This window comes from Eleginops maclovinus, chromosome 18, assembly GCF_036324505.1.
Source record: "Eleginops maclovinus isolate JMC-PN-2008 ecotype Puerto Natales chromosome 18, JC_Emac_rtc_rv5, whole genome shotgun sequence".
Taxonomy (NCBI): Eukaryota; Metazoa; Chordata; class Actinopteri; order Perciformes; family Eleginopidae; genus Eleginops; species Eleginops maclovinus.
Window position 1 is genome coordinate 13631521 of NC_086366.1, and position 22989 is coordinate 13654509.

General features: G+C 42.9%; 2 protein-coding genes across 2 annotated transcripts in view; one reads left to right on the forward strand and one right to left on the reverse strand.

The window, feature by feature from the left end:
• The window catches only part of LOC134880006 (ribonucleoside-diphosphate reductase large subunit), a 305041-nt gene that overhangs the window by 78130 nt on the left and 203922 nt on the right, over positions 1–22989 (forward strand). The window lies entirely within an intron of this gene.
• On the reverse strand, positions 18441–21349 carry si:ch211-261a10.5 (potassium channel subfamily K member 13). Its single transcript, XM_063907405.1, has 3 exons — positions 21013–21349; positions 18528–19071; positions 18441–18444 (listed from the first exon to the last, which is right to left on the reverse strand). Exons 1-3 carry the CDS (start codon positions 21347–21349, stop codon positions 18441–18443), a joined length of 885 nt encoding a protein of 294 aa, XP_063763475.1.

Consider the following 22989-nt stretch of genomic DNA (forward strand, 5'->3'; position numbering starts at 1 on the left):
CAACATATCAACCTAATCTTCAGTATTTTTTTATACATACAGATTAAACTATGCATATATTTTATATATCTGTATATACGCATGCGCCCAAAGACCTTCAAAGTATTGTGTGTGAATGGTGGGTTAGAAATGTATGAGCACGGAAGGCACCACTGTCATCCTAAAGTTGGTAAAGCGCCTTGACTAGTGAGGCATGGACTGTGTGGATGCATGTAACTGGCATTGATGCTTCAGTGGATGCCAGTTACAGTAGGTCAACATTTTGCTTAAATCACAAAGAAACCTAATATTTCAATAAAACAATGTTTAATCTGCATAACAATTAAGCAGCATGACTACACACAATGAAAGGTGCTGGGGGTAGGCGCTTGAGAGACAGACAGACAGAGAGAGAGACAGAGTACACCTCCCTAATCTTAGTTATTTGTGTACATACCTGCAAACTCAGAAGGGCTGAAAAAGGTGACAAACTAAACCGTTGTAGGGGGGTCTGGGGGGTCTGGGGGGTCTGGGGGGGTCTGGGGGCATCCCATCCCCCCCCACCCCCCCAGCCTTTGTACACGTTGCCTAGCAACGTCGCACATGCGCATTATATCCTGCTCCGCTCCGAGTTATAGTAGTAGGCTATTCATGGGAAACGCATGAACAGCACGTTAAGATCTCGGCCAAGTCGTAATTAAAAGCAGTTCTTCATTATTTAAGTTAAGCGGCGGTAACGCCAGTGTTAAACACCGTGTTAAACAAGGTGTTAAACACGCAAATGCCGGTTGGTGTGCGTACGGTAGGCCTACTGAGTGTTTATCGGTCCACAGCCGTAATGAACGTGTCGCATTGGTCCATATGTAATGCGCACGTTCTGTTGTTCCCATTGGCATAGAGCTATTGAACATTAATTTTAACAAAGGATACGGATAACATATAGCCCACGGCAGTTTTGTCATTGTATGTATAGCCTATATTTGTATTACGCTATCATCATTCAACATGTAGAATGAACGTGTTATCTATAGAGTCGATTTACATAGATAATTCACAACCATGAACCTAATCTGGATCTTAAACCTGCCAATTGCAACTGAGAGAGACGCAGACCAGACGGACAGCTCTCGACTAGGCTTCCCTTCCGTGGCACAATTGCATCTTTTCCGTAGATGAAATCCGGGGAAATCGGGAATATTAATGAGGGGAAACCCGGGGATTATCCAATCACGCTGGTTAGGTCCCTGATCCAATCCAAAAAGGCCAAAATCCACCACATGATTGCATTGCTCGCACTTGCCTGCCGGCTCTCTCACTTTGCGGTCTTTGGGGCTTCGCAGGTTCGCATTGCAGGGAAGGATGTCCATGATCAGGAAATTTAGCTTTTGACTCGAGGCATGTCAAGTCATTACAAGTAAAAGAGGCAAAGTCCGAGTCAAGTCTCGAGTTAATAGTATTCAAGTCCAAGTCGAGTCGCAAGTCATGCCGAATTTGATCAAGTCAAGTCTGAAGTCATTAAAATCATGACTCGAGTCTGACTCGAGTCCAAGTCATGTGACTCGAGTCCACATGTCTGGTCAATACCTTAAACATACCTGCAAACTCAGAAGGGCTGAAAAAGGTGACAACCCCCCCCCCCCCAGCCTTTGTACACGTTGCCTAGCAACGCCGCGCATGCGCATTATATCCTGCTCCGCTCCGAGTTATAGTAGTAGGCTATTCATGCGAAACGCATGAATAGCACGTTAAGATCTCGGCCAAGTCGTAATTAAAAGCAGTTCTTCATTATTTAAGTTAAGCGGCGGTAACGCCAGTGTTAAACACCGTGTTAAACACGCAAATGCCGGTTGGTGTGCGTACATTACTGAGTGTTTATCGGTCCACGGCCGTAATGAACGTGTCGCATTGGTCCATATGTAATGCGCACGTTCTGTTGTTTCCATTGGCATAGAGCTATTGAACATTAATTTTAACAAAGGATACGGATAACATATAGCCCACGGCAGTTTTGTCATTGTATGTATAGCCTATATTTGTATTACGCTATCATCATTCAACATGTAGAATGAACGTGTACTCTATAGAGTCGATTTACACAGATAATTCACAACCATGAACCTAATCTGGATCTTAAACCTGCCAATTGCCAACAATTGTTACTACATATAAAATGTGTTTTCGTTTTTAGATCGCGTGTTTCAAAGGCATCTGCGTCTTGTGTACATAACACAGCGCAATATGAATACTGTCATTTCCAACAGTGAAGCGTTATATGTGCTTACTGTAAACTAGCTCTACACACGGTCGCCAGCGTTTGTAGATTTTGTTCGTAACTCCAAACTTTTCGTAGCTACTAAAAAGTTGATGAATGCGAAACCGAAATAATTGATCCGAACGGATCACGGATCATCCGTTGACCCTTTGCACCACTACTAGCTACTCACTAAACCACACACGGATGTGTATTTGTTCATTACGTGTTCATTTTCATCCCTCTCATATCCGACCACAATGACAGCCGCCAGTAATATCAGGTAACAGGACGGATGCTGTGGAGATCAGCCTTCACAAACGCATTCTGTTCGCATTGAACGAGGTGATGTAGAACTGGTCTAGCTAGGCTAACTTTAACACAATTCACTGAGGTTAGCTAGCAACCTAACAAGCTGATAAGCTGAAGCATGTTAATACACTTTATTTGGCTCAAATAATTTTACTTCAGCAACGTTAAAATGATACAGCATGTTTCATTCTGCCCTGTCTCTACCCGACACAGAATGGACGATTAAAGCATATTCCAGTTTGCTTACACTGTTTATTTCAATCCATCACTGGCTCACAACATAGTACTTGCAACTCTGAACAACTACCGTTCCTAGGTGTCACACTCTAACAAGTCCGTGTTGAAACAAACACTACATAACAATACTATTGTTACATCCTTTTTCTTTTCCTTTTGTAGTGTGATATATTATTCAACAGTCTTACCTCACTAACACCACCTAACTGTAAACCTAAACCATGTCACTTTATTTGTATCTTCTGCTAACAATAAACACATTACCAAATAAAAATGTGTTCCTTATCAATGTTGAAAATAAATCTTCTCCCTGTGACATCTCAAAACAATATTGTACAAATAACATTTAACAATGCTTTCCAACATGTCCTCCTTTTTTTTTTTTTTCTTTTATTATTTTCAGTGTCCTTATACCACAGTTCAGCCTGCATAGTCCTTCAGGTACCCTGGCCTAACAACTGCTCGACCAGATTTGGTAGTTACAGTCTGTTGTGTGTCACCCACGACTCTGTCAGGGGTTGCAACAGTCTCTGGTGTTGTGTGAGTTTCTTCAGTCACTGTGTGGTTCGCCACACCGGGTGCTGTGCCCTGGTCCCGTCTTAGGTGACGTCGATTCCTCCGAAGAACACCTCCAGTGTCCAGCTGTACTGCATAGGACCTGTGGTCCACAGGATTCACCACCGTAGCCTTTCTCCAGACTGTGTGGGGATCAAACGGCTGTATTCTAACACGGTCTCCCCGTTTCAGTGTATCCATGTCCTTGGCTGTCCTGTTGAAGTATTTGGCTTGTCTCCTTTGCCTGTCAATCAATTCTCGTGTTGTTTGTTTTACCTCTGGCTGCAGAAGACTATCCCTTGTTGGTAGTAGGGTTCTGGTTCTCCTACACAGCAGTCTCTGAGCTGGGCTTGTCTTTAGTCCTTCAGTTGGTGTGTTGCGGTGATTCAACATTGACAGGTATGGGTCCTCTCCTGCAGCTTTGGCTTTCCTCATCAGTCGTTTTGCTGTTTTCACAGCAGACTCTGCCTTCCCGTTGCTTTGTGGGTATCCAGGAGATGAAGTTCTGTGCTGAAACTTCCACAGCTGACAGAAACGCTGGAACTCTTGGGAATTGTACTGTGGCCCGTTATCTGAAACAACTACATCTGGAATACCCTGACGGGCAAAGTGAGCCTTCAGCTTCCTTATCACAGTACTTGATTTTGTATCTGGTAAGTAGTCGATTTCCCAAAAGTTGGAATAGTAATCAACTGTAATTAGGTAGTCTTTGTTGTCATAAGTGAACAAATCTGTACCAACCCTGGCCCACGGTCTACTTGGTACCTCATGTGGATGTAATGTCTCTTTTTGTTGTTTTACATCACATACTGTAAACACCTTTGCTCTAGAGATGTCTGGGAGGATGTCATCGATGGTAGGAAGGGGAAAATGGCTGCGCTTCAGTGCCTTGTTGAGTGGTCTGGGGTCGATGCATATCCTAGGCTTCCCATTAGGTTTCTGCACAGTGACCAGACTGCTGATCCACTCCGTGCTTTTCTCCACCGGTGTGATGGTCTCTCTCCTTTGAAGATCCTTTAGTTCTTCCTTCACTGGAGTCATCATGGCAACAGGGACTCGTCGTTTAGGAAGTTTCACTGGTTCCACCCTCTCATCGATCTCAATCCTGTACTCTCCTTCCAGGCAGCCATCACCTGTGAACACATCTCCGAACTCCTTCTTTATTTGTTTGATGGTTAGTTCACACTGAGATGGTTCCTCTTCAGTTACGATGCTGTCTATAGCTAGAATGTTCTCATATTGTACTTTGATCAGTTTCATAGCTTCACTTGTCTTCCTGCCAAGCAGTGGCAGTTTGCAGTCCTCATTCACTACCACAAACTCCAGCCGGTATAGTTTCTGGTTTCTCGGGTTCCTCACCTTCACCTTGCATTTTCCAAGTGGATGCAGCTTGGTTTTGTTGTACATAATCAGCACTTTCTTTGTGCGTTCCATCTGAGTGTCTGGATTCAATAGATTTATGGGGATTACATTACAGGTAGCTCCACAATCTATTTGAAACTTCACAAGCTCTTTGCCTACCAGCATCCCTGCAAAAAGCTGGCTGTTCTTGGCTTTGTCATCTCTGGTCTCATTGCCAGTCTTTGTCAGTATCTCTGTAGTATTGACAGTCATGACGTCCTCATAATCATCACTGTCCTCTTCAGTCACATAGTGCACCTGTTTTCCTCTTTTCCATTTCTCTGTATTGGATTTGCACCTGACTGCAAAGTGATTTTCTTTACCACATTTTTTGCAGCGCTTTCCAAAGGCTGGACATTTGGCCTTGTTCCTTTCATGCGTCTTCCCACAGAACATGCATGACACAGTGTCCATGTTTTTATCTTGCCTTGCCGTCTGTTTCACTATGTGTACTTCTTCCACTGGGCTTCCTTCAATGGTTTTGCTATTTTCACGTGACAACTCTGTAGCTCTGCACAACTGTAGACACTTGTCCAATGTCAGCTTTCCCTTTCTGAGTAATCTCTCTCTCAGTCCTGAGTTGTTGTTGCCACATACTATTCTATCACGTATAAGTGAGTCCTTTATGTCTCCAAAGTTGCATGTGCTGGCTAACACTCTGAGATCAGTTACATATGTATCAATGTTTTCATCCCGTCCTTGATTTCTCATGAAAAAACGATACCTTTCTACTGTCTCATTTACCTTAGGGTTGCAATGTTCATCAAATTTTCCAATCAGTTCACTGAGTTTCCTCCTGGGAGAAGTCACATCACTCATCAAAGTTTCACAAAGTTCCCTACCGGTCTCTCCGATCAGGTAGTAGAACAGTTTCACTCTTACATCCTCTGCCGCCTCAGGCATGGAAAGATCCATGTATAGTGTAAACTCCTCCTTCCATGATTTCCAAGCCTTCGCTATGTTGCCGGTGTCCAAACACAATGTCGGTGGAGGTTTCAAACCTTCCATTTTTCACTGCCGACTGACTGGAGCGTCCTCTTCAACTCCCGCGATTTTCTTGTTAGCCGGCCCGCTAACGTTAGCTAGTTAGCTGCACCGTAGAAGTCCGTTTTTCTGCTCCGTCCTCTTTAAGTTTCCGCTGCCACCATGTTTCATTCTGCCCTGTCTCTACCCGACACAGAATGGACGATTAAAGCATATTCCAGTTTGCTTACACTGTTTATTTCAATCCATCACTGGCTCACAACATAGTACTTGCAACTCTGAACAACTACCGTTCCTAGGTGTCACACTCTAACAAGTCCGTGTTGAAACAAACACTACATAACAATACTATTGTTACACAGCATACAATGTTTTTGCCAGATTAGCTGCTACTAGACCTACCTCAAAACTTGTATCTGTAACGTATCCCGAAAATTGTCCAGAAGAACCACTCGCTGACGTCTGAGCACTCCACTCCAAGAGGGACTGGTGGGTAAAAAGACGCGCGCTGTGGTTGATCTTGCTTATGATTGGTCGGTGGTCGTGGAACGAGTCATTTGAACAAAGATTTTATTTACTGTGAAGATAGCAAACTTGTTTCTTGCTCATTATACAGTCGGTTATACAGTCTATGGTTGGTCGGTCAGTCGTCGGTCAGACCCCCCCCCCCCCCCTAAAAAAAAACTCTTCGGATCTACACGATTCACGTCAATGACATATTTTGAGTTGAAAACGGCAAATTTCGCCGAAAGGTGACTAGTTTGCAGGTATGCTTAAACCGCTTTGTTTCATGCGCCTCCTGATGGTCCTCTTTGACACTCCGAACATCGCTGCAATTTGTCCAGCTGGCAATCCACAAAGAACTTGATGCTCCAGGACTGCACTCGGTAGGTCAAACGCCAAACGCCCCGGTCCCTGTGTGTGTTGTGCCTGTTGCGCCCTGGCACCGGAGAAGCGGTGGAGTACGTCTTCTAAATTTGCAGTCACTCTAAGGCCAATATCTTGGTCGGAAAGTGCGGAAATAAGTCCAACAGCTTCAATCAATTCCTCTGCTTTATTTGTTACATGCTCTGGGTCAGCAGATCCTGGCTCCACATCCTCTGCTAGGGCTAAAATGTCTCTCACCAACTCCCGGGAAAGTTCATGAAGGTCCTCCATCGTCTCTCTCAAGGCTACTTCAGACCAAAGCAATGGATCAGACTAGATTAGCGTCAGCCCCGCCCACTGACTTTGATGGGAGAGTTTGACAGATAAAATTAATTCATGATGCACTGCAACATAGGACCATGAAATAATTAAATAGTGAAATAATTATATACGGGGTTTTTTTACATAAAATGAATTGGTATTTAAATTAATTAATGACACATTTAATGACGTATTTATGTATTTAATTCCAATTTTAATTAATTACTGACACATTTAAGTAATTATTTAATGGCGTATTTATTTATTTAATTTTGGCACTTTCAGTCCTCCATATATAATGACCGGCTCGCTGCACTTGCCTGCTCTCCAACTTACTATTATAGGCTATAAAATGTAACGTTGTGAGTGCATGACTAGGGCGTTTCAAACAGATAAATCGAATATAAGTAATGTAAGTATGAATACACATATAAAGTAATGTAAGTAACTTGATGTTAGCAATAACGATACCTTTTTTTTAAAGAGAATAAATATATGCGACTTACCTTCAGTAATCACGCCGGCAAACTGATGTGGGAGGGGGCTTGAATGTTCAAAATTCCCGGTCTCTGCACAGCCTTTTGGCAAGCCGGATAGTTGCCAATAAGCTCAGCCGTAGCCTATGCTGTCCCGCTCATTACCTTGTCGGCTGGTTAACCAGACAACATAACTCAGCCAGAATTACATGGCGCGCTTTATATATTGTGGCAGATCATAATTAAACCACAGGTCGCCGAAACAACTTCTCCAGTGCCAACAGAAGCCCAAAGAGGCCAAAACAAAGCCAAAATGTTTTGCTATGGGTTGTTGATCCTGCGACCCTGCAGTTTATTATCGGCTGTTTTCCAGCAGAGCCACAGCCTACATGTGTATCTGAAAGCTCTGTAATTTCTAGTTAATATTGATTATCTGCCAATCAACACGTTCCTGCATTTCTATTTCTCACTCGTCGTATCCCGTCTGTAGATGGCTTCAATGGGGATGTGTCGTTTGGTGCAAAACTTTTATTCAAAACCAGGAAAGATAAGCAGGTTAGGAAACCAAGTTATGTGTTGTCTATGTATTTCGCTGCATTTCGCTTCAGCTCCGTAACTGCACACACAACCCCAGCCCGACACAGTACATCAATAAGTGAAATAAACAAACAAACAAACAATCCTCTGGTTTAAATGAGGGTTTGAGTCCTCCTAATCCCATCGGCACACTGGGGCCGGGCACAGGAGGGGGAAACTGTAAAGTGTCAGTGGTTCAACCGATATGAAGCACTATCTGAAGCAGTCACGTGGTATTGACGGGCAGCGAGGTTTCGTTTGTCATCGATGACGTCACTGGCCTCAAACTATACAAGCCTCGATATGCGCTTCACAAAAAAACGTCCTGCATTAGGCTACTCGACACACGCTCCGAAGCCTTGGCGCAGTACGTAACATCACTCATGACCCCGGAAAGGAATCTGGTTTTTCACAACCATAGTGCGAGTGTTTAAGTACTGCAACGATTCTTTATTCGAAAAATGAATTAAACCTGAATGGAAATGGAGTGTATTTTACGATGCACAACCATATACATATGGTTGTGCACTGATTCTTGAAATTAGGGAGAAAACATGTCTCCCGTCTAAATGTTGCAATTTTCCTTAAAAATCAATAAATTATTTCATTTAAAAAGGCTTTAAACGTTGGATATGAAAGATCTGTGAGTGTTTACACACTTAGTTTTGTATGTATTTATATTATTTCATAATAATTCATAAAATACCGCCACTGTACAATGAAAGTCCATGCAAATTAACTTGTCCTCCGTTAGAGGTCACAGTATCAAACTGCAAAAATAAGTGTTAAAAAATGGCAAAAATGCACAAAAATGTATTTGAAGTTAATTGGATGGCTTAATAAGAGATCACAAAATGCTTAAAGTGAACATTGCATTATTTTATCTATTAACAACAGCCTTTCAAAGTAGTGTCCTCACTTCATGTCAACTCCAATTCAACTCCTTTTCAAATTTGAAATAAATCAGGCATATCTTGGTCAGCTATAACCCTGAGGACCCCCTATGCTGTCCTCGTGCTGCGTTCTCTAGCTTGCAGAACTAGACAGCTAGCTAACAATTTGTCGTCTATTAAATAAAGTTGATGAACTCAAGCGAGGCAAGAAGTGTTGGTTTTTCTTCCGTTTACTTTGTTCACCAAGCAAGTATTTATACAGGACATTCGTTTTTGTAAAACTGAAACAAACAGAAACAAAGGATACATAAATTTCACGAAGATAATATCACAGTACATAGCAGGTAGCATGATACCACGAGAGCTAGCATGGCTAAGTGACAACTTATCCTAGAGATGTAGAGACACAAATTCAACATAAACTCTTAATTATCTACATGGCATTGAATGTGGTAACAAAGAATAGGCACTTACAGACTAATAATGTCCAAAGCTCGCGCGTTAAAGGTAAGTCTTTGAAGAGGAATCCGGCAGAAACTGTATCCGTATGTTCTCCTAACTCAAGTCAACTCGACAATGAAAAAGAAACTAAACCTGCGCGACTTTGTAAATAGTACTGTCCACTAGGTGGCAGTATTTCCCCACATATAAAAGCCAAAGCTACCAAAAGCTTATGGAGGGCAGAACACTCCCCGCTTGGCATAATAATATTATGCCACTACAAATGTACTTAAACACAAATCACACTTAGTTCTGTTGGCACACAACAAACATTTCTCTAACTATTCTGAGAGAAGAACAACTATTTCTGAGATAGGTCTCAAAAGCACTTTAACAGTCCCTTCTTTTACTATTTTGACCTCCACCTTCCGGATCCTCTTGTCCCTGCTTGGCAGAGTGTTGACAACCACTCCCACAGGCCAGTCATTTCTGTGGGCTTGGCTGTCCTTGAGCAGGACGACGTCGCCGGCCTTGACGCTTGGCCTTTCCTTGGTCCACTTTCTGCGGCCCTGCAGCGTGGATAGGTAGTCCCTTCTCCATCTCTTCCAAAAGGTGTCTGCAAGGCACTGCACGTGTTTCCATTGTTTACCATGCAGGTCAGCCATCTGAAAGCTCCCAGAGGGAGCGGAGACAGTGCTCATCTTCTGGGTAAGCAGCGTCGGTGGGGTGAGGACTGTCGGCATGTCGGGGTCAGAGGACACAGGCACCAGGGGTCTGGCATTTATGATGGCCATTACCTCAGCCATGAGAGTGCTCAGTACCTCGTGTGTGAGGCGGGTGTGTCCGGTCTGAAGCAGCATGGCATCCAGAATGCGTCTGGCGACGCCGATAAGCCTCTCCCATGCACCCCCCATATGTGATGAGTGTGGTGGGTTGAATACCCATGAGCACCCCTTGCTTTGGAGGTAAGTTGTTATGGTTGTGTCTTTGAACCTGCTCCAGCCTCTGCGATCTGCGCTGGCTGGATTTCCCTTGAAAGATGCAGCGACGTGGATGAGTCTGGCTGTAGCATTGCAGAGGTTTCTCCAGCTTGAGAATCTTTCGAACCGCTGTGAGCCCAGCTGAGTGTCGGAGGCCCTGGTAGCTAGAGCAGTGACCTCAGGTCGGATCTCAGTGTCTGCGTCGGGCTCCAGCAGCGTGAAGATGTGGGGCTCCCACGTTTCCTCTGTGTTGTTGCGAGTCAGGAAGCTGGGACCGGAGTGCCAGATGCTTTGCTGTAGCTGTGCTGCAGGCATATATCTTGTGGCGTGGTCCGCAGGATTCTGGTCCGTGGGGACATATGACCACTGGTCAGGGTGAGTGGATCGTCTGATGCGGATCACCCTCTTTATGTGTAGGTCTTCCAGGGCTGTGAGCGATTCTCTCCACGTGTTCCACTCTGTCTCTTTGCCGGGGTCGAGTGGAGTGTCCCACCCCTGCTCTGATGAAAGTTCCCGCACTAAAGCTTTCCCCTGCATGACTATGGGAGCAACGAACCCCAGGGGGTCGTATAGGCTGTTAACAGTGGACAGGATACCTCTCCGTGTGTATGGCTTCTTCTCTCGTGTTCTCCTGAGTGAGCCAAGACGCTTGAATGCTTGTTCCCGGTTGCTTGGGAGAGGTTGCCGTGGCGACCGGAATGGCAGCGGTGCTACCCAGCTGTGGGCGTCGTCCTGGTAGACCTCTCTGTCCATGATGGTCAGGAACACTTTGTCATCCATTGACAGAGCCGGTTTGTTGTCGTCTCTGGAGCTCTCGAACACTGAGAGGCTGAGGCTGTCTGTGCTCGCTGCCCAGCCTGCCTCTTCATCACAGGGGAGTGAGCGAGGGTTGTGTCGCTGCGGTGTGTTGCTGTAGATTTCCTTCACCTGGATGTTATTTGGACAGGGATGTAGGAAAGATGTTCTGCCATTTTGTAGCACATTGGCTTTGTACACGTTGACTTCAGCTGGTTTGTGGACCGTCCCCAAGCAGACGTCACCCACGATGACCCAGCCCAGGTCGAGCCGTTGTGCATACGGAGCGTTGTGTGGCCCGTTGACTTGCTCACGCACCTTATGCACTCTGAGGATGTCTCTTCCCAGGAGCAGGAGGATGGGTGCGTTTGGGTCTACATCTAGAATCCTTTGCGCCACTCGCTGCAGGTGGGGGTGGTGTTTTGCAATATCTGGAGATGGAATTTCAGATCTGTCATCCGGCACCATGTCACATTCGATGAGCGTGGGGAGGGGGAGTTGTAGTTTCCCATCCATCGCCTCAAGCGTGAAGTTGTTGACTCGTCTGCCAGAGGTCTCTGTTGTCCCCGCGCAGGTCTTCAGTGTGTATGGGGCTGGGCTGGCTTTGAGACCGAAGAGATTGAAGAACTCTGTCTTTGCGAGTGACTTGTTACTCTGTTCGTCCAGCACTGCATACATCTTCACAGCTTTCTCTTTTCTCCCAGCAGGATAGGCTTTAACCAGGCAGATCTTGGCACATGAGCGTGGGCTGTCAGCGTTGCCGCAAATCTCTGTGCACTTGGAAGTGACTGTGGGCGTGTCCTCATCTGGCTCCCCGCTTTCCTCCTTCTCCGTGACGGCACTGTCGTTGAAGACAGGAGGGCCTGGGTGTAGAGCCGCGATGTGTCGCTCACTGTTGCACTCGGCACATTTGATTGGCACTCTGCAGTCTTTTGCCATGTGCTGAGTTGACCCACAGCATTTGAAGCAGATGCGGTTTTCTTTGAGGTAAGCCTTACGTTCTTCAATAGCCTTAGATCTGAATGTCCTACATCTTTTGAGTGGGTGTGGTTTCCTGTGTATAGGGCACTCGCGGTCTGGGTCGCCTATTCTCTTCTCCACAGAGCTGGTGTCGCCGTAGCTGGGTTTGGGTGTGACCTCTGTCTTGTGCACACTTACTGGGGTTTTGTAGCTGTGTTTCACTGACCTCTCTCCTTTCGGTGGCATGTTGCTGTTGGAGGTGGAGAAGGCACTGAGCTCACCATTTCTCGTCGCATGAGGTACTTAGCAAGGTCTTGTGCTGGCTGCGGCTCGGAGGAGGGCCCCCTGTGCAGGCTGGGGTACGGCTGAGGTATGGGGAGGAATCCCTTGTGTGGAGGTGGTTGTGGCGGCATCATTGGAGACTTATATGGGGAAGGTTGTTCTTGTTTCATCTTGCTGATGAGTGGCATGGGGCTATGATGAGCAGCTGGCTCAGCTGCATGTGCGACTGGTCTGTAGGAGTGCAGTGGAGCATGTGTTGGCGGTGCTGGTTGTCTGCCAAACATATCTGAGTGCTGCTGAACGTAGTTACCTGCACGTTCTGAGGCGTTTAAAGGTTTTCCCGGGACGTATGGCTCATGTTTCTCCCCGCTTTCAACCTCCTCTTCCTCATAGGCTGCAGCTTCTGCCTCAGCGGCGGCGGCCATCTTTTGAATGGTGAGAACGTGGAGACTGGCTTCAACCTCAGCTTTCTGCCTAATCATGGCTGCTTCTTTCTCTGCAAAGGTTAGCTGGGCCAGTGCAGCTTTTGACTTTGCGCGTGCTTTGATAGCTGCTGAAGATGCGGAGGATACGTTGGACCTCTTAGACGCCTGTGACCGGCAGTCGGGTGTTCGGAATGGTTCTTGATTTTGGGTTGCCTCATGGCCGTTTTCTAGTAGCTCCAGAGCGGCAGCACCTTATGCTTGTCCGGTGGCGTCACCTTCTGCTGCGCCCGCATGAAGCATCGTGGTCTTCTAAGGCTACCTTCTGTGCTTGAACTCGCCGCGCTGTAGTCTTTTTACTATGCTGTCCTTGTGCTGCGTTCTCTAGCTTGCAGAACTAGACAGCTAGCTAACAATTTGTCGTCTATTAAATAAAGTTGATGAACTCAAGCGAGGCAAGAAGTGTTGGTTTTTCTTCCGTTTACTTTGTTCACCAAGCAAGTATTTATACAGGACATTCGTTTTTGTAAAACTGAAACAAACAGAAACAAAGGATACATAAATTTCACGAAGATAATATCACAGTACATAGCAGGTAGCATGATACCACGAGAGCTAGCATGGCTAAGTGACAACTTATCCTAGAGATGTAGAGACACAAATTCAACATAAACTCTTAATTATCTACATGGCATTGAATATGGTAACAAAGAATAGGCACTTACAGACTAATAATGTCCAAAGCTCGCGCGTTAAAGGTAAGTATTTGAAGAGGAATCCGGCAGAAACTGTATCCGTATGTTCTCCTAACTCAAGTCAACTCACAATGAAAAAGAAACTAAACCTGCGCGACTTTGTAAATAGTACTGTCCACTAGGTGGCAGTATTTCCCCACATATAAAACCCAAAGCTACCAAAAGCTTATGGAGGGCAGAACACCCCCTTTTTGACTTCTTTCTCTTGATGGATGCAGCAATACACCACATGGTCTCGTAAGTTTATAATTTTTGTTAAATATTCAGAGAACAAGTTGAAATCCCTGTGGTCACAGCTTTTATGTGTCAACACTGTCTTCAAATTAGGGATTATTTCAATCAAGAATTTTGAAATAGAAGTTAGTATTTTAGTTTAGTTTGTAGTGGCAGTCGGCAACTGAGGGAAATCAAAATGGCTACCATGTACTAGACATGATTAGATTGAAAAAACATGTAGTTTCGTCAACTCCGTCAGGCGTCAACTCCTTCAGATATTTTGTCTGACGGTGTTGACATGTAAGCAGACGGAGTTGAAAAGTGCTCTAAATACTCAAGTTATTCAAATAATCCTTATACTAAAGTAATGCAAAATAACTGCATAACTTGATTATGATCTAATAACTACATGTTCAATTGACTGAAAATATCTAAAATGCCAAATTGCAGCTAAAATGCATGCTTTTATCTGTACCATAGGCAAACATGGCTAGAAAAAAACTATCAGTTGAAGATCAAAGGAAAAGAAACAGAGAATACCAGAGAAAAGGGAGAGAAAGGTTAAACAGCAACCCAGAGAGCAGAAGGGAGAATTTAGAAAAGGAGAGAGAAAGGTGGAAAGAGAGGGTCCTAAAGAAAACTGTCAAACAAGTAGGACAATTAGGACCAAGAGAAAAGCGTCATCGCAGAAAATATTGGAGGAAAGCACAGAGAAAGTCTAGGAGGTCCAGAGCTATGCAGGAAATAGATACCCCACCAGATAGTCCAGAGCAGAATGAGGAGCCAACTACCAGCAGGCATACTGTTGCAGCCATGAGGGAGAGGAGAAAAACCAGAAAACGGCACTCGAGGGAGGTGAAAGCATTGAAAGAAAAGATTGGGAAATTGACAAAAGAGAGAAACAGGCTAAAAAAACAGAAATGGCGGATAAAGAAAAAGGCTCAAATTGACAAATGAAATGACAAACGAAGTGATAAATTGATAGTAGATTCTCCACGAACAGCAACAGACAGGATGATAGCAGGAAGCCAACTTAGGAACCCTAACATTAGGAAATCTCTTCTTTTCCACAATGTTCTCTGCCGAGAGCTGAAAATGAATAAAACAACGCCTGTGGCACGGAGACGTGCCATTGCTAAATCTGGTCACCCACAACTGGCATTATCAGGCAAGGTTTTAAAGAAGTATCGGCTTCTTCATAGGGTTCGCCAGTTTGGTGTTAGCTACAAGTTAATGAATGACAAAAAACAGACAACAAAGAAGGCGGCAACATATCTCCAACGTATCAGCCATACTGTTAAGGAGTTCATTGTAAACTCATCTCGCATGACAACTGATAAGACAGACACCATCACAAGGAACAAGATGAAACATCAACGGATGATTTTAACAGACTCAATGCTGAACCTCCATAGTGACTTTCTCAAGAAGAACCCGAGCGTGAAGCTGAGTTACTCCTCCTTCTGTGCTCTGCGGCCCTACTATGTTACAGCACCGAAGGCATCTGACAGAAGTACTTGTCTGTGTCATCATGAAAATGCAGACTTGATGCTTCAGGTTCTAAGGTCATCGGTTGTACTAAAATCAACCAAACTGGAGGATAGTTTTCACTTAGTTTGTTGCACTCCAGCAAATGAGGCCTGCCTTCTTCGCAATTGCTTACGGTGCAAAACCAAGCATACAGCTCTGGCTCCAGAAATAAGTGGAATCAGTGTTCACTGGCGGCAGTGGGAGCGAGTTCAAGACCAAACAGCCAGTGGGATCCACTTCAACATGAAACTGAACATGCATAGTGGGAGTCTTTCAGAGTTACTTCATCTGTATGAGGAGAAACTAAGAAGTGAGACAACAACACATGTGTGCCTGGTTCACAATCAGGCAAAAGCATACAGAGATTTGATTAAAACATGCAGTGAGAGCACAGTTGTTTTACATGTTGATTTTTCAGAATCATGGAAGTGTAAATATGCCTCTGAAATTCAGGTTTGCCATTTTGGCCAGAACTTACCTCAGTTAACTCTTCATACTGGAATGTATTACACCAGGGGTGAAAAGGTGGCCTTTTGCTCGGTCTCAGAGTCTAAGAGACAAGATGCTGCAGCAATATGGACTCACATGGATCCTGTCCTCCGAGATATATGGACTAAATGTCCATCAGTTAGTACTGTGCACTTCTGGTCAGATGGCCCCAGTAAGCAGTATAAGAATAAGAAAAACTTTTACCTCCTTTCTGAAGTACCACCCACTCTTGGCTTCACCAGAACCACATGGAATTATTTCCCAACATCCCACGGAAAAGGTGCCCCTGACGGCATTGGGGGAACTGTAAAAAGAACTGCAGACTCCTTGGTTCTGCGTGGAAATGATGTTGTGGATGGAAAAGATTTCTTTGAGAAGATCTCGAACAGTTTGAATGGTGTTCAACTGTATCATATTTTGGAAGGAAACTCTGAGACATATGACACACTTCTTCCACAACACCTGAAACAGGTTCCATCAACAAGACAAATACACCAGGTAATCTCACATCAAAATAGCATCTGCCACTACAGACAGCTATCATGCTTTTGCAGTGAGACATTGGATTGCCAATGCTTTTCCCCAACTACTTTTTGTGTACGAGACTGCTCGGAGGAGCAACAGACTGATGCAAGGGCCAGGAAGAGACGTCCATTGACCATGTTGATGGAGGAGATGGAAAAAGAGATGGGAGAAGGAGGAGATTCGGTAGATGAAATGGAGGATATGGTGGAAGAAATGGAAGAGGAGCCATTGAAAGGTCCAGAGGGTGTTATAGTGGATGTAACTATCAACAGTATTGAGACAGGAGATTGGCTTGCAGTGGTGTATGATGATCACTGGTGGTTAGGAAAGTCCATTGATGTAGATATAGAGCACCAAGATATCAAAGTCGAGTTTTTACATCCCTGTGGTCCTACTGCCAATTTTCACCCAAAACATGGGAGAAGGGATGTCTGTTTCTGTACACTGAAAGATGTCCTTCTGAAACTGACAGGGACAGCATGTCCTCTCCAAGCAAGTCGGACTATGGAACTCTATGCCATAACCCCTGATGTTATGGATTTCATAGAGCACAGACATGTTCAACACCTCTTGTCCAATGCCCAAGTCCTGCAGGTTAGACAACCAATTATATAAATATCTACATAAGATAAAATAGATGCAATTATTTATTTACTTACGTGTCGAGAGAAATTGAAGCAATAGAACTTACCTGCCTGAGGCCCTTTGGGAAAAAGAAGATGATTTATCTGTCTGAACCCCTGTGTTAGAGCATAGCTGGATTATAACAGATATTTCAACCAATTGAGATTTACAGAAACACTAATCTCATGAGTGCAACTGCTCACTTTTTTTTCAGTTAGCCATTGGAAGGAGTCAGGAAACACATGGGGAGAATTATGGATCCTGTTACACTTTTTACACAATTAACAGTATTAAATAGCTTTCTAAGTTAGTCCTCAGCTTATTGTGTCCTCAGTTCAGTTAGATATACAGTTTAGTTAAAATACTGTATAGATCACCTAAAGAGGACCTCCAGATGGTCTACATTTGTTTTCTCTTTTGAGATCAGGAACATTTTTGACCTTTTCATGTGTGCCTTAAATATCCTGTCACCAGGTGGTCTTAAGCTTGACATTCTTTCCCTTGATACTCTCTACCTTTTTCATGTCAAAAGTAGAGAAATATCTTTAATAAGTTTAATTTTCCATTAGATTGTCAACACCGTCAGTAATGTGTCAACCCCGTCAGTTGTGTGTCAACACCGTAAGATGAAGGTTTTTCTTTTTTTAAAAGAAATTCTTTTGGCTTTTGTTCAATTGAGTGTGTTCATATATTAAAACTCCAAATGATCTACATGCATTAGTGCCTTGTTTGTGCGAAGCCACTGATTTTATATGGTTAAAATTAAAAAATGAGGAAACTAAATGAAGATAATTTGAAATAGCTTGTTCCAAAACAATGAAAAATAATATTAAAAGTCTATGCAATGTAAATGTATCACTTAGCTTTGCTGAGGCACACCAGTTCTACATGCTTAAAGATGTTTCAGTGTTTTTGAATTGATCAAACTAAAAAAAAAACATATTTTCATGTGTCAGACGGAGTTGACAATTGTCAAGTTACTAAGTAAGTAAAAGTATTTTTTTATGAAAAGTGGTTCAATAAAAAACCTGTTCCTTTTCATGGCATGATAGATAACACCCGTGTTTATAAAGATTAAAATGACTGTAATGTAAATTATTTTTTTTTACTTTTCAAAAGTAGTTTTGTCCCGAATCTCAAGAATCAGTGATGTACAAAGCATGGATTGTAATATTCTGCAGTTGATAACAAGCCTACCAAATCTTTATTGAAACAACAAAAACGGTAACGTATCCACACATTATAGGGCTTCAGTTCAAACACCACATAGCTTTAGTATTAGGCTAAATCTCCTACAGACAAAAACTACTCATTACTATCGGTCTTTTTAATGACACTATATTTTTAAATTATATTAATTTTACTGGGTAGGCAGTGGATTTGATTCCTCTCAACAATTATCCTGTAACTGTTTTTTTAGAGATTCCTCTGTCTATCTCTCTGTGACACACGGTTTCCACTTGAGCCTTGTCACAAAGGCACTTACCAATTACATTGCTTACACAGTAGTGCCAAATCATGCCATGGCCTGAACTAGAGGAAGCTCTCACCTGTTGACCATTCACAGTGTCATCTACACAATAACATATAGGAGGCTCAGAATCAGAAGAACAGAGTTTGAATAGTGGTCTGAGTTGCAACATGTATTGGCGAAACCTGCCAAACACCCAGGCCAGTGTTCCCAGCACCCAGTCCAAACCCTGCTTGATGATCACAGAGATGGTGTTAAAGAGGGAATAAGTAAAGCACACTCCCAAGAGCATCAGGAGACAATTTGCAAGCTGGTATGCCCATGTGTCCTCATGATGCTCTCTCTGGCCACTAACAAAGTCCCCAAAGCCCACTGTGCTGAACGCCACAAAGCAGAAGTAAAGAGACTCTGTGTAAGTCCAGCCCTCCATGACTGAATAGAGAGAGGCAGCACCACATGCAACTAGCAGGACAGCTACAAAAAGGATGAATGTGACTTGGTATGCAGATGGTTTCCAGTCTTCATTTCTGTCATCTTCACTAGTTTGGCCCGGCAGTCCACTGTGCTCGATTCTCCTTCTGTGACACCTAAATATCAGCAAGCTCAGCATTGTTATGACCCTCTCCAGGAAGAGATTGAAGAAGAGTATAGTAGCCGAACAGCCCAGCAACCCATAGAGAACGAGCAAGGCCTTCCCCGTAACGGTGATCGGGGCTGTCACTCCAAACCCTGAAAGAAACATTTATGGTTAAATATATCATCTGCAATTACGGACATAAATATACATCAACAAATATGTTTGTTTAAGCTTCCTCCAAGTTCCAATAGCGGGGGTTGTAGCGGGGGTTGTGGTTTCCCTCCTTCCCGTTGTCGGATTTCATCATTAATGACCGGATTGTACTAAAATCCGTTCTGCAGAGGAAGAAGTTAATGTCGATGACGTCGTGACCTTTACCCCCCAACAATTCAGCAGCTTCTGTAGAGCATTTCCTTAATATTCAAGAGAAACTTATCTGTTAAAAACCACACCGTTTTGGTTTTTGGAGTTCTCTCTCTTTGCTGCAAAGCAGGCAGTGGTGTAAAGTAACAAAGAAGATGTACACTACTTAGATGCAAATGTAGTACTTTACTTGACTATTTTGATTTTTTTTGCTACTTTGGTCTTTTACCCCACTACAATTAAGAGGTTAATTTTACTCCACTACATTTATTTTATACCTTAGGTCCCTTTGCAGTTTTTATAATACACTTAAATAAGACTTTAGTGAGACCTGGAGAAACATTCATAAGCTATTCTGCAGTATATAAAGTAATTAGAATTAGATACATGATTACCAGCTGCGATAAACACATTATTGCATCAATAATTGTAAGGAAAACACATATATATATATATATATATATATATATATATAATATTAGGAAAGGGCCAAATTTGCATAATGAGTACATTTACTTTTTGTATTTTAAGTATATTTTAGATGTTAATACTTTTGTGCTTTTACTTGAGTAACATTTGCATTGCAGGCCTTTTACTTGAAACAGAGTATTCCAAGATTGTGGTATTTCTACTTTTACTTAATTACAAGATATTATTACTTCTCTGACAGCAGGTATTCACCGGTACTTAACTGCAATCCATTAAACTATGGTTTACACTAACATCCTTCCTCAAATCCTTGTCCACATATGTGTTCCTGTGGTTTCACCCACTCTTTCCTTCTGGGAGGTCTGGAGGACATCAAAGGCTACTTGGACTATTATTATTGTTACTATTACTGTTCCCAGCCCAGGTTTCACATGTAATATATCAACATCTGGAGTTGTTTTTTCTGGCTTGCACCAGGACATCAACGTGCTCAGCTTTATTTAATTTCCTTTTGGAAAATATTTGTGACTGAGAGGAAGGAAAATACAGCTGCCAAAGCCATGAGTCATATGAAATGTAAAGTATTTGGTGGTTGGAAACAAAAAAAAGGTTGGTCTGGATTGTTGTTTTCGTGTTACAAAGTATCCCGGTGTTACATCATGCTCTGCCATCTGTCACTTGGTTTCCACAGTGACAGAGAGTGACTAAAGACAGTAGAAGCAATTATAAGTCTGTAAATAGATTTTCAGAGATAAGGCTTGTTTCATTTCTATCTTGGAATCATGTTTGTCCCCGACAGCTTAAGGTAAAATATGGATTTTGATTGATTGTAGTGGAGTTTAAAAACAACTTCCCCCCTGTATGCCTCCCTAAATCAATATTGCTTCATGTGTCTTTTCTAATTCAGTTCACGGGATTAGTTAACTGTGTGTAATTGTAGATGATTTCTGTTGCCTGAACATGGTATGGCTTGGCCATCAAGGTATCATTTCTTTGTCAGGACGTGCGGAACAATTGGCCTTTATCTGATCAGTTTGTCTGTCAATTTGAGTGGCATATAAATGTTGGCTGCAGCAGTCAGAATAATATATAGCATTTTGAAAGACTGGACATTTATCTGACAAAAATAATCTGCTAAACCACATTATGTTGCGTGATTTGTGAAAAATAATGCTTGATTTACAATGATGTTGTGCCGAACACTGGAAAGATTATTGATAAATTGTAGATTAATCAGCAGATGGTACCATTTTTCATACAGTATTCAAGGTACAGTATATCTGATATTCTTCTTGACTCACCAATGGTGGAGACTACTGTTCCCACAAAGTAGAAGGCACCGTGTATATCCCATAGAGTTCTGCCTTGTTCTGCCCTGATTCCTGCAGTCCTGGCCTCCTCATAGTGACACAACAGGGATTTCAGGTCCTCACAGTTTATCTTATGCTCATAACTGAAGTCTCTCAGCCTGCTCTCCCAAAGCTGGTGGGCCTTTAGCTCTGCCGGTCTCTCCAAGGAAGAAAATATGGCAGCGCCAGCCAGCATGTAAAGAGCAATGAGCGCACAGAGCAATGAGATGCGAGCAGTTTCCCTGCTAGGGATCAGGGATGGGCAGCAGCAGGAGAAATATGTCTTCATTGTTGAGGGGATTTTTCTTCTTTGTGTGCTGTAAAGTCAAATGCTAGGAAACAGCATCAAGAGCGATGATATTTGCTCAGCTGATTGACACCATCAGTATGGTGCAACAGGAGAGAATATTGTAAGTCCAGTTCTTGTCTCTGCCTTTCTATATGTTATCCATGCACTCCTAGCATATTCAAAGCAACTTAACACATTACTTACACAGCAACAGTTTCCTCAACTGAAAGTGTGTCTGCACTGCAGCATCTGGGTCTACAGGTGACATCAACTGTGGCTTTAATGAACTGTCTGTGTATGGCTTCTGCTTATCACCAGCTCAATAATCCATCTTGACTCTTCTTTTATGAGCCACAAACATATGCACTCCTGCTCTACCTAGCATAAAACAGACAATATATGTGTTTACCTTCTGAGTTTGTACCAGATATACTTGTCCTTGCAATCTGGTCCACACTCCTTGTTCGTGTCAAGTTATGACTCTTCTTTTTCTATCTGAGAAGAGAACTTCATAATATATTTAGAATGTGTAGATGTGTAAAAACTATATATTTCCATTGATCAGATTTTAAGCATCCTGTTTGAGTTTGGAAGTGTGAATCTCAATCCAAAAACCAAACAGTTCCTTATAAGTGTGTTTCTATTGGAGAGCTATTCAACTGATTAGTTTTCTCCACTGTTTTAGGCAAGTTCAAGTTTAAGACAAACATAAAATAATCAAATGAGCTAATACATAATGGCATGTTAGGCATTTCCATATCACTTTAACGACTTCCATTATTTCAAGAATGTTTGGTATTTTCCCATTGTAGAGGAACACCCTTTTTTCTTCATCATCATTCTTTCTCTGAGAACAATGTCTTGCTGGCATAGAATAATATAAAGCAATGTGTGCCAATTTACAACACAGTTCCCTGTTCTCTATGGTCTATAATGTCTTCAAAATGGAAGAAAACAGCACAGTGGGAGAAGTACTTACAATTTCGGTAATGGTTATTTATAACAACAACTATTGTTTTATTATACCAGTCAACTATGTAGAAAAGTTAGAATAACTGTATATGGTGATCTCTCACTGAAACCCCACAAGAATAGTTGTGAGGCACCACCTACTGCATAGTTGCAATCAAAATGATGGAAACCCCATTGCACATTAGGTTTATTGGTAAAATATGATATCTCAGCGTTTCGCAATAAATAACACAAGAACGTGACTGAATCACTGCCATGATTCCCTGTAGGCAGTGTGTTTTTCTTAGCATACCTTTAATTCTTCTTCCTCCAGATCAGCTGTCTCCAACACGTCGCTCGCGAGCTACCAGTCGCTCGCCGCCCCCTTCAAAGTAGCTCGCCAAATAGTTTACTTTTAAACCATAGACTATATATAAGATTTAAACACACATTTTCATAACATGCCAATTTCATTTGTCACCTGTACATAAAGTACCGCTCATCTTCTATCTGAAGATATGTTGCTACGATATTTGTTTTCACAAAATATGACACAGAGCGCTGTTATCAACCGGTATTGCTAACAATGGCTAACCCGAGGCAATTGCTAAATCTGTAAACAAGGCGCGTCCATCTTTTCCGACTTTCCGACCTCGAATGTGACGTCACTCCCAGTTCCGACCTCCGAC

Excerpts from the sequence above, each read along its gene's own strand:
- si:ch211-261a10.5 (XM_063907405.1), bottom strand. The coding sequence starts at position 21,349 with ATGAAGACATATTTCTCCTGCTGCTGCCCATCCCTGATCCCTAGCAGG. Across the intron at positions 19,072-21,012 it reads AACAGTAGTCTCCACCATTG|GGTTTGGAGTGACAGCCCCG; the intron begins GTGAGTCAAGAA and ends TGTTTCTTTCAG.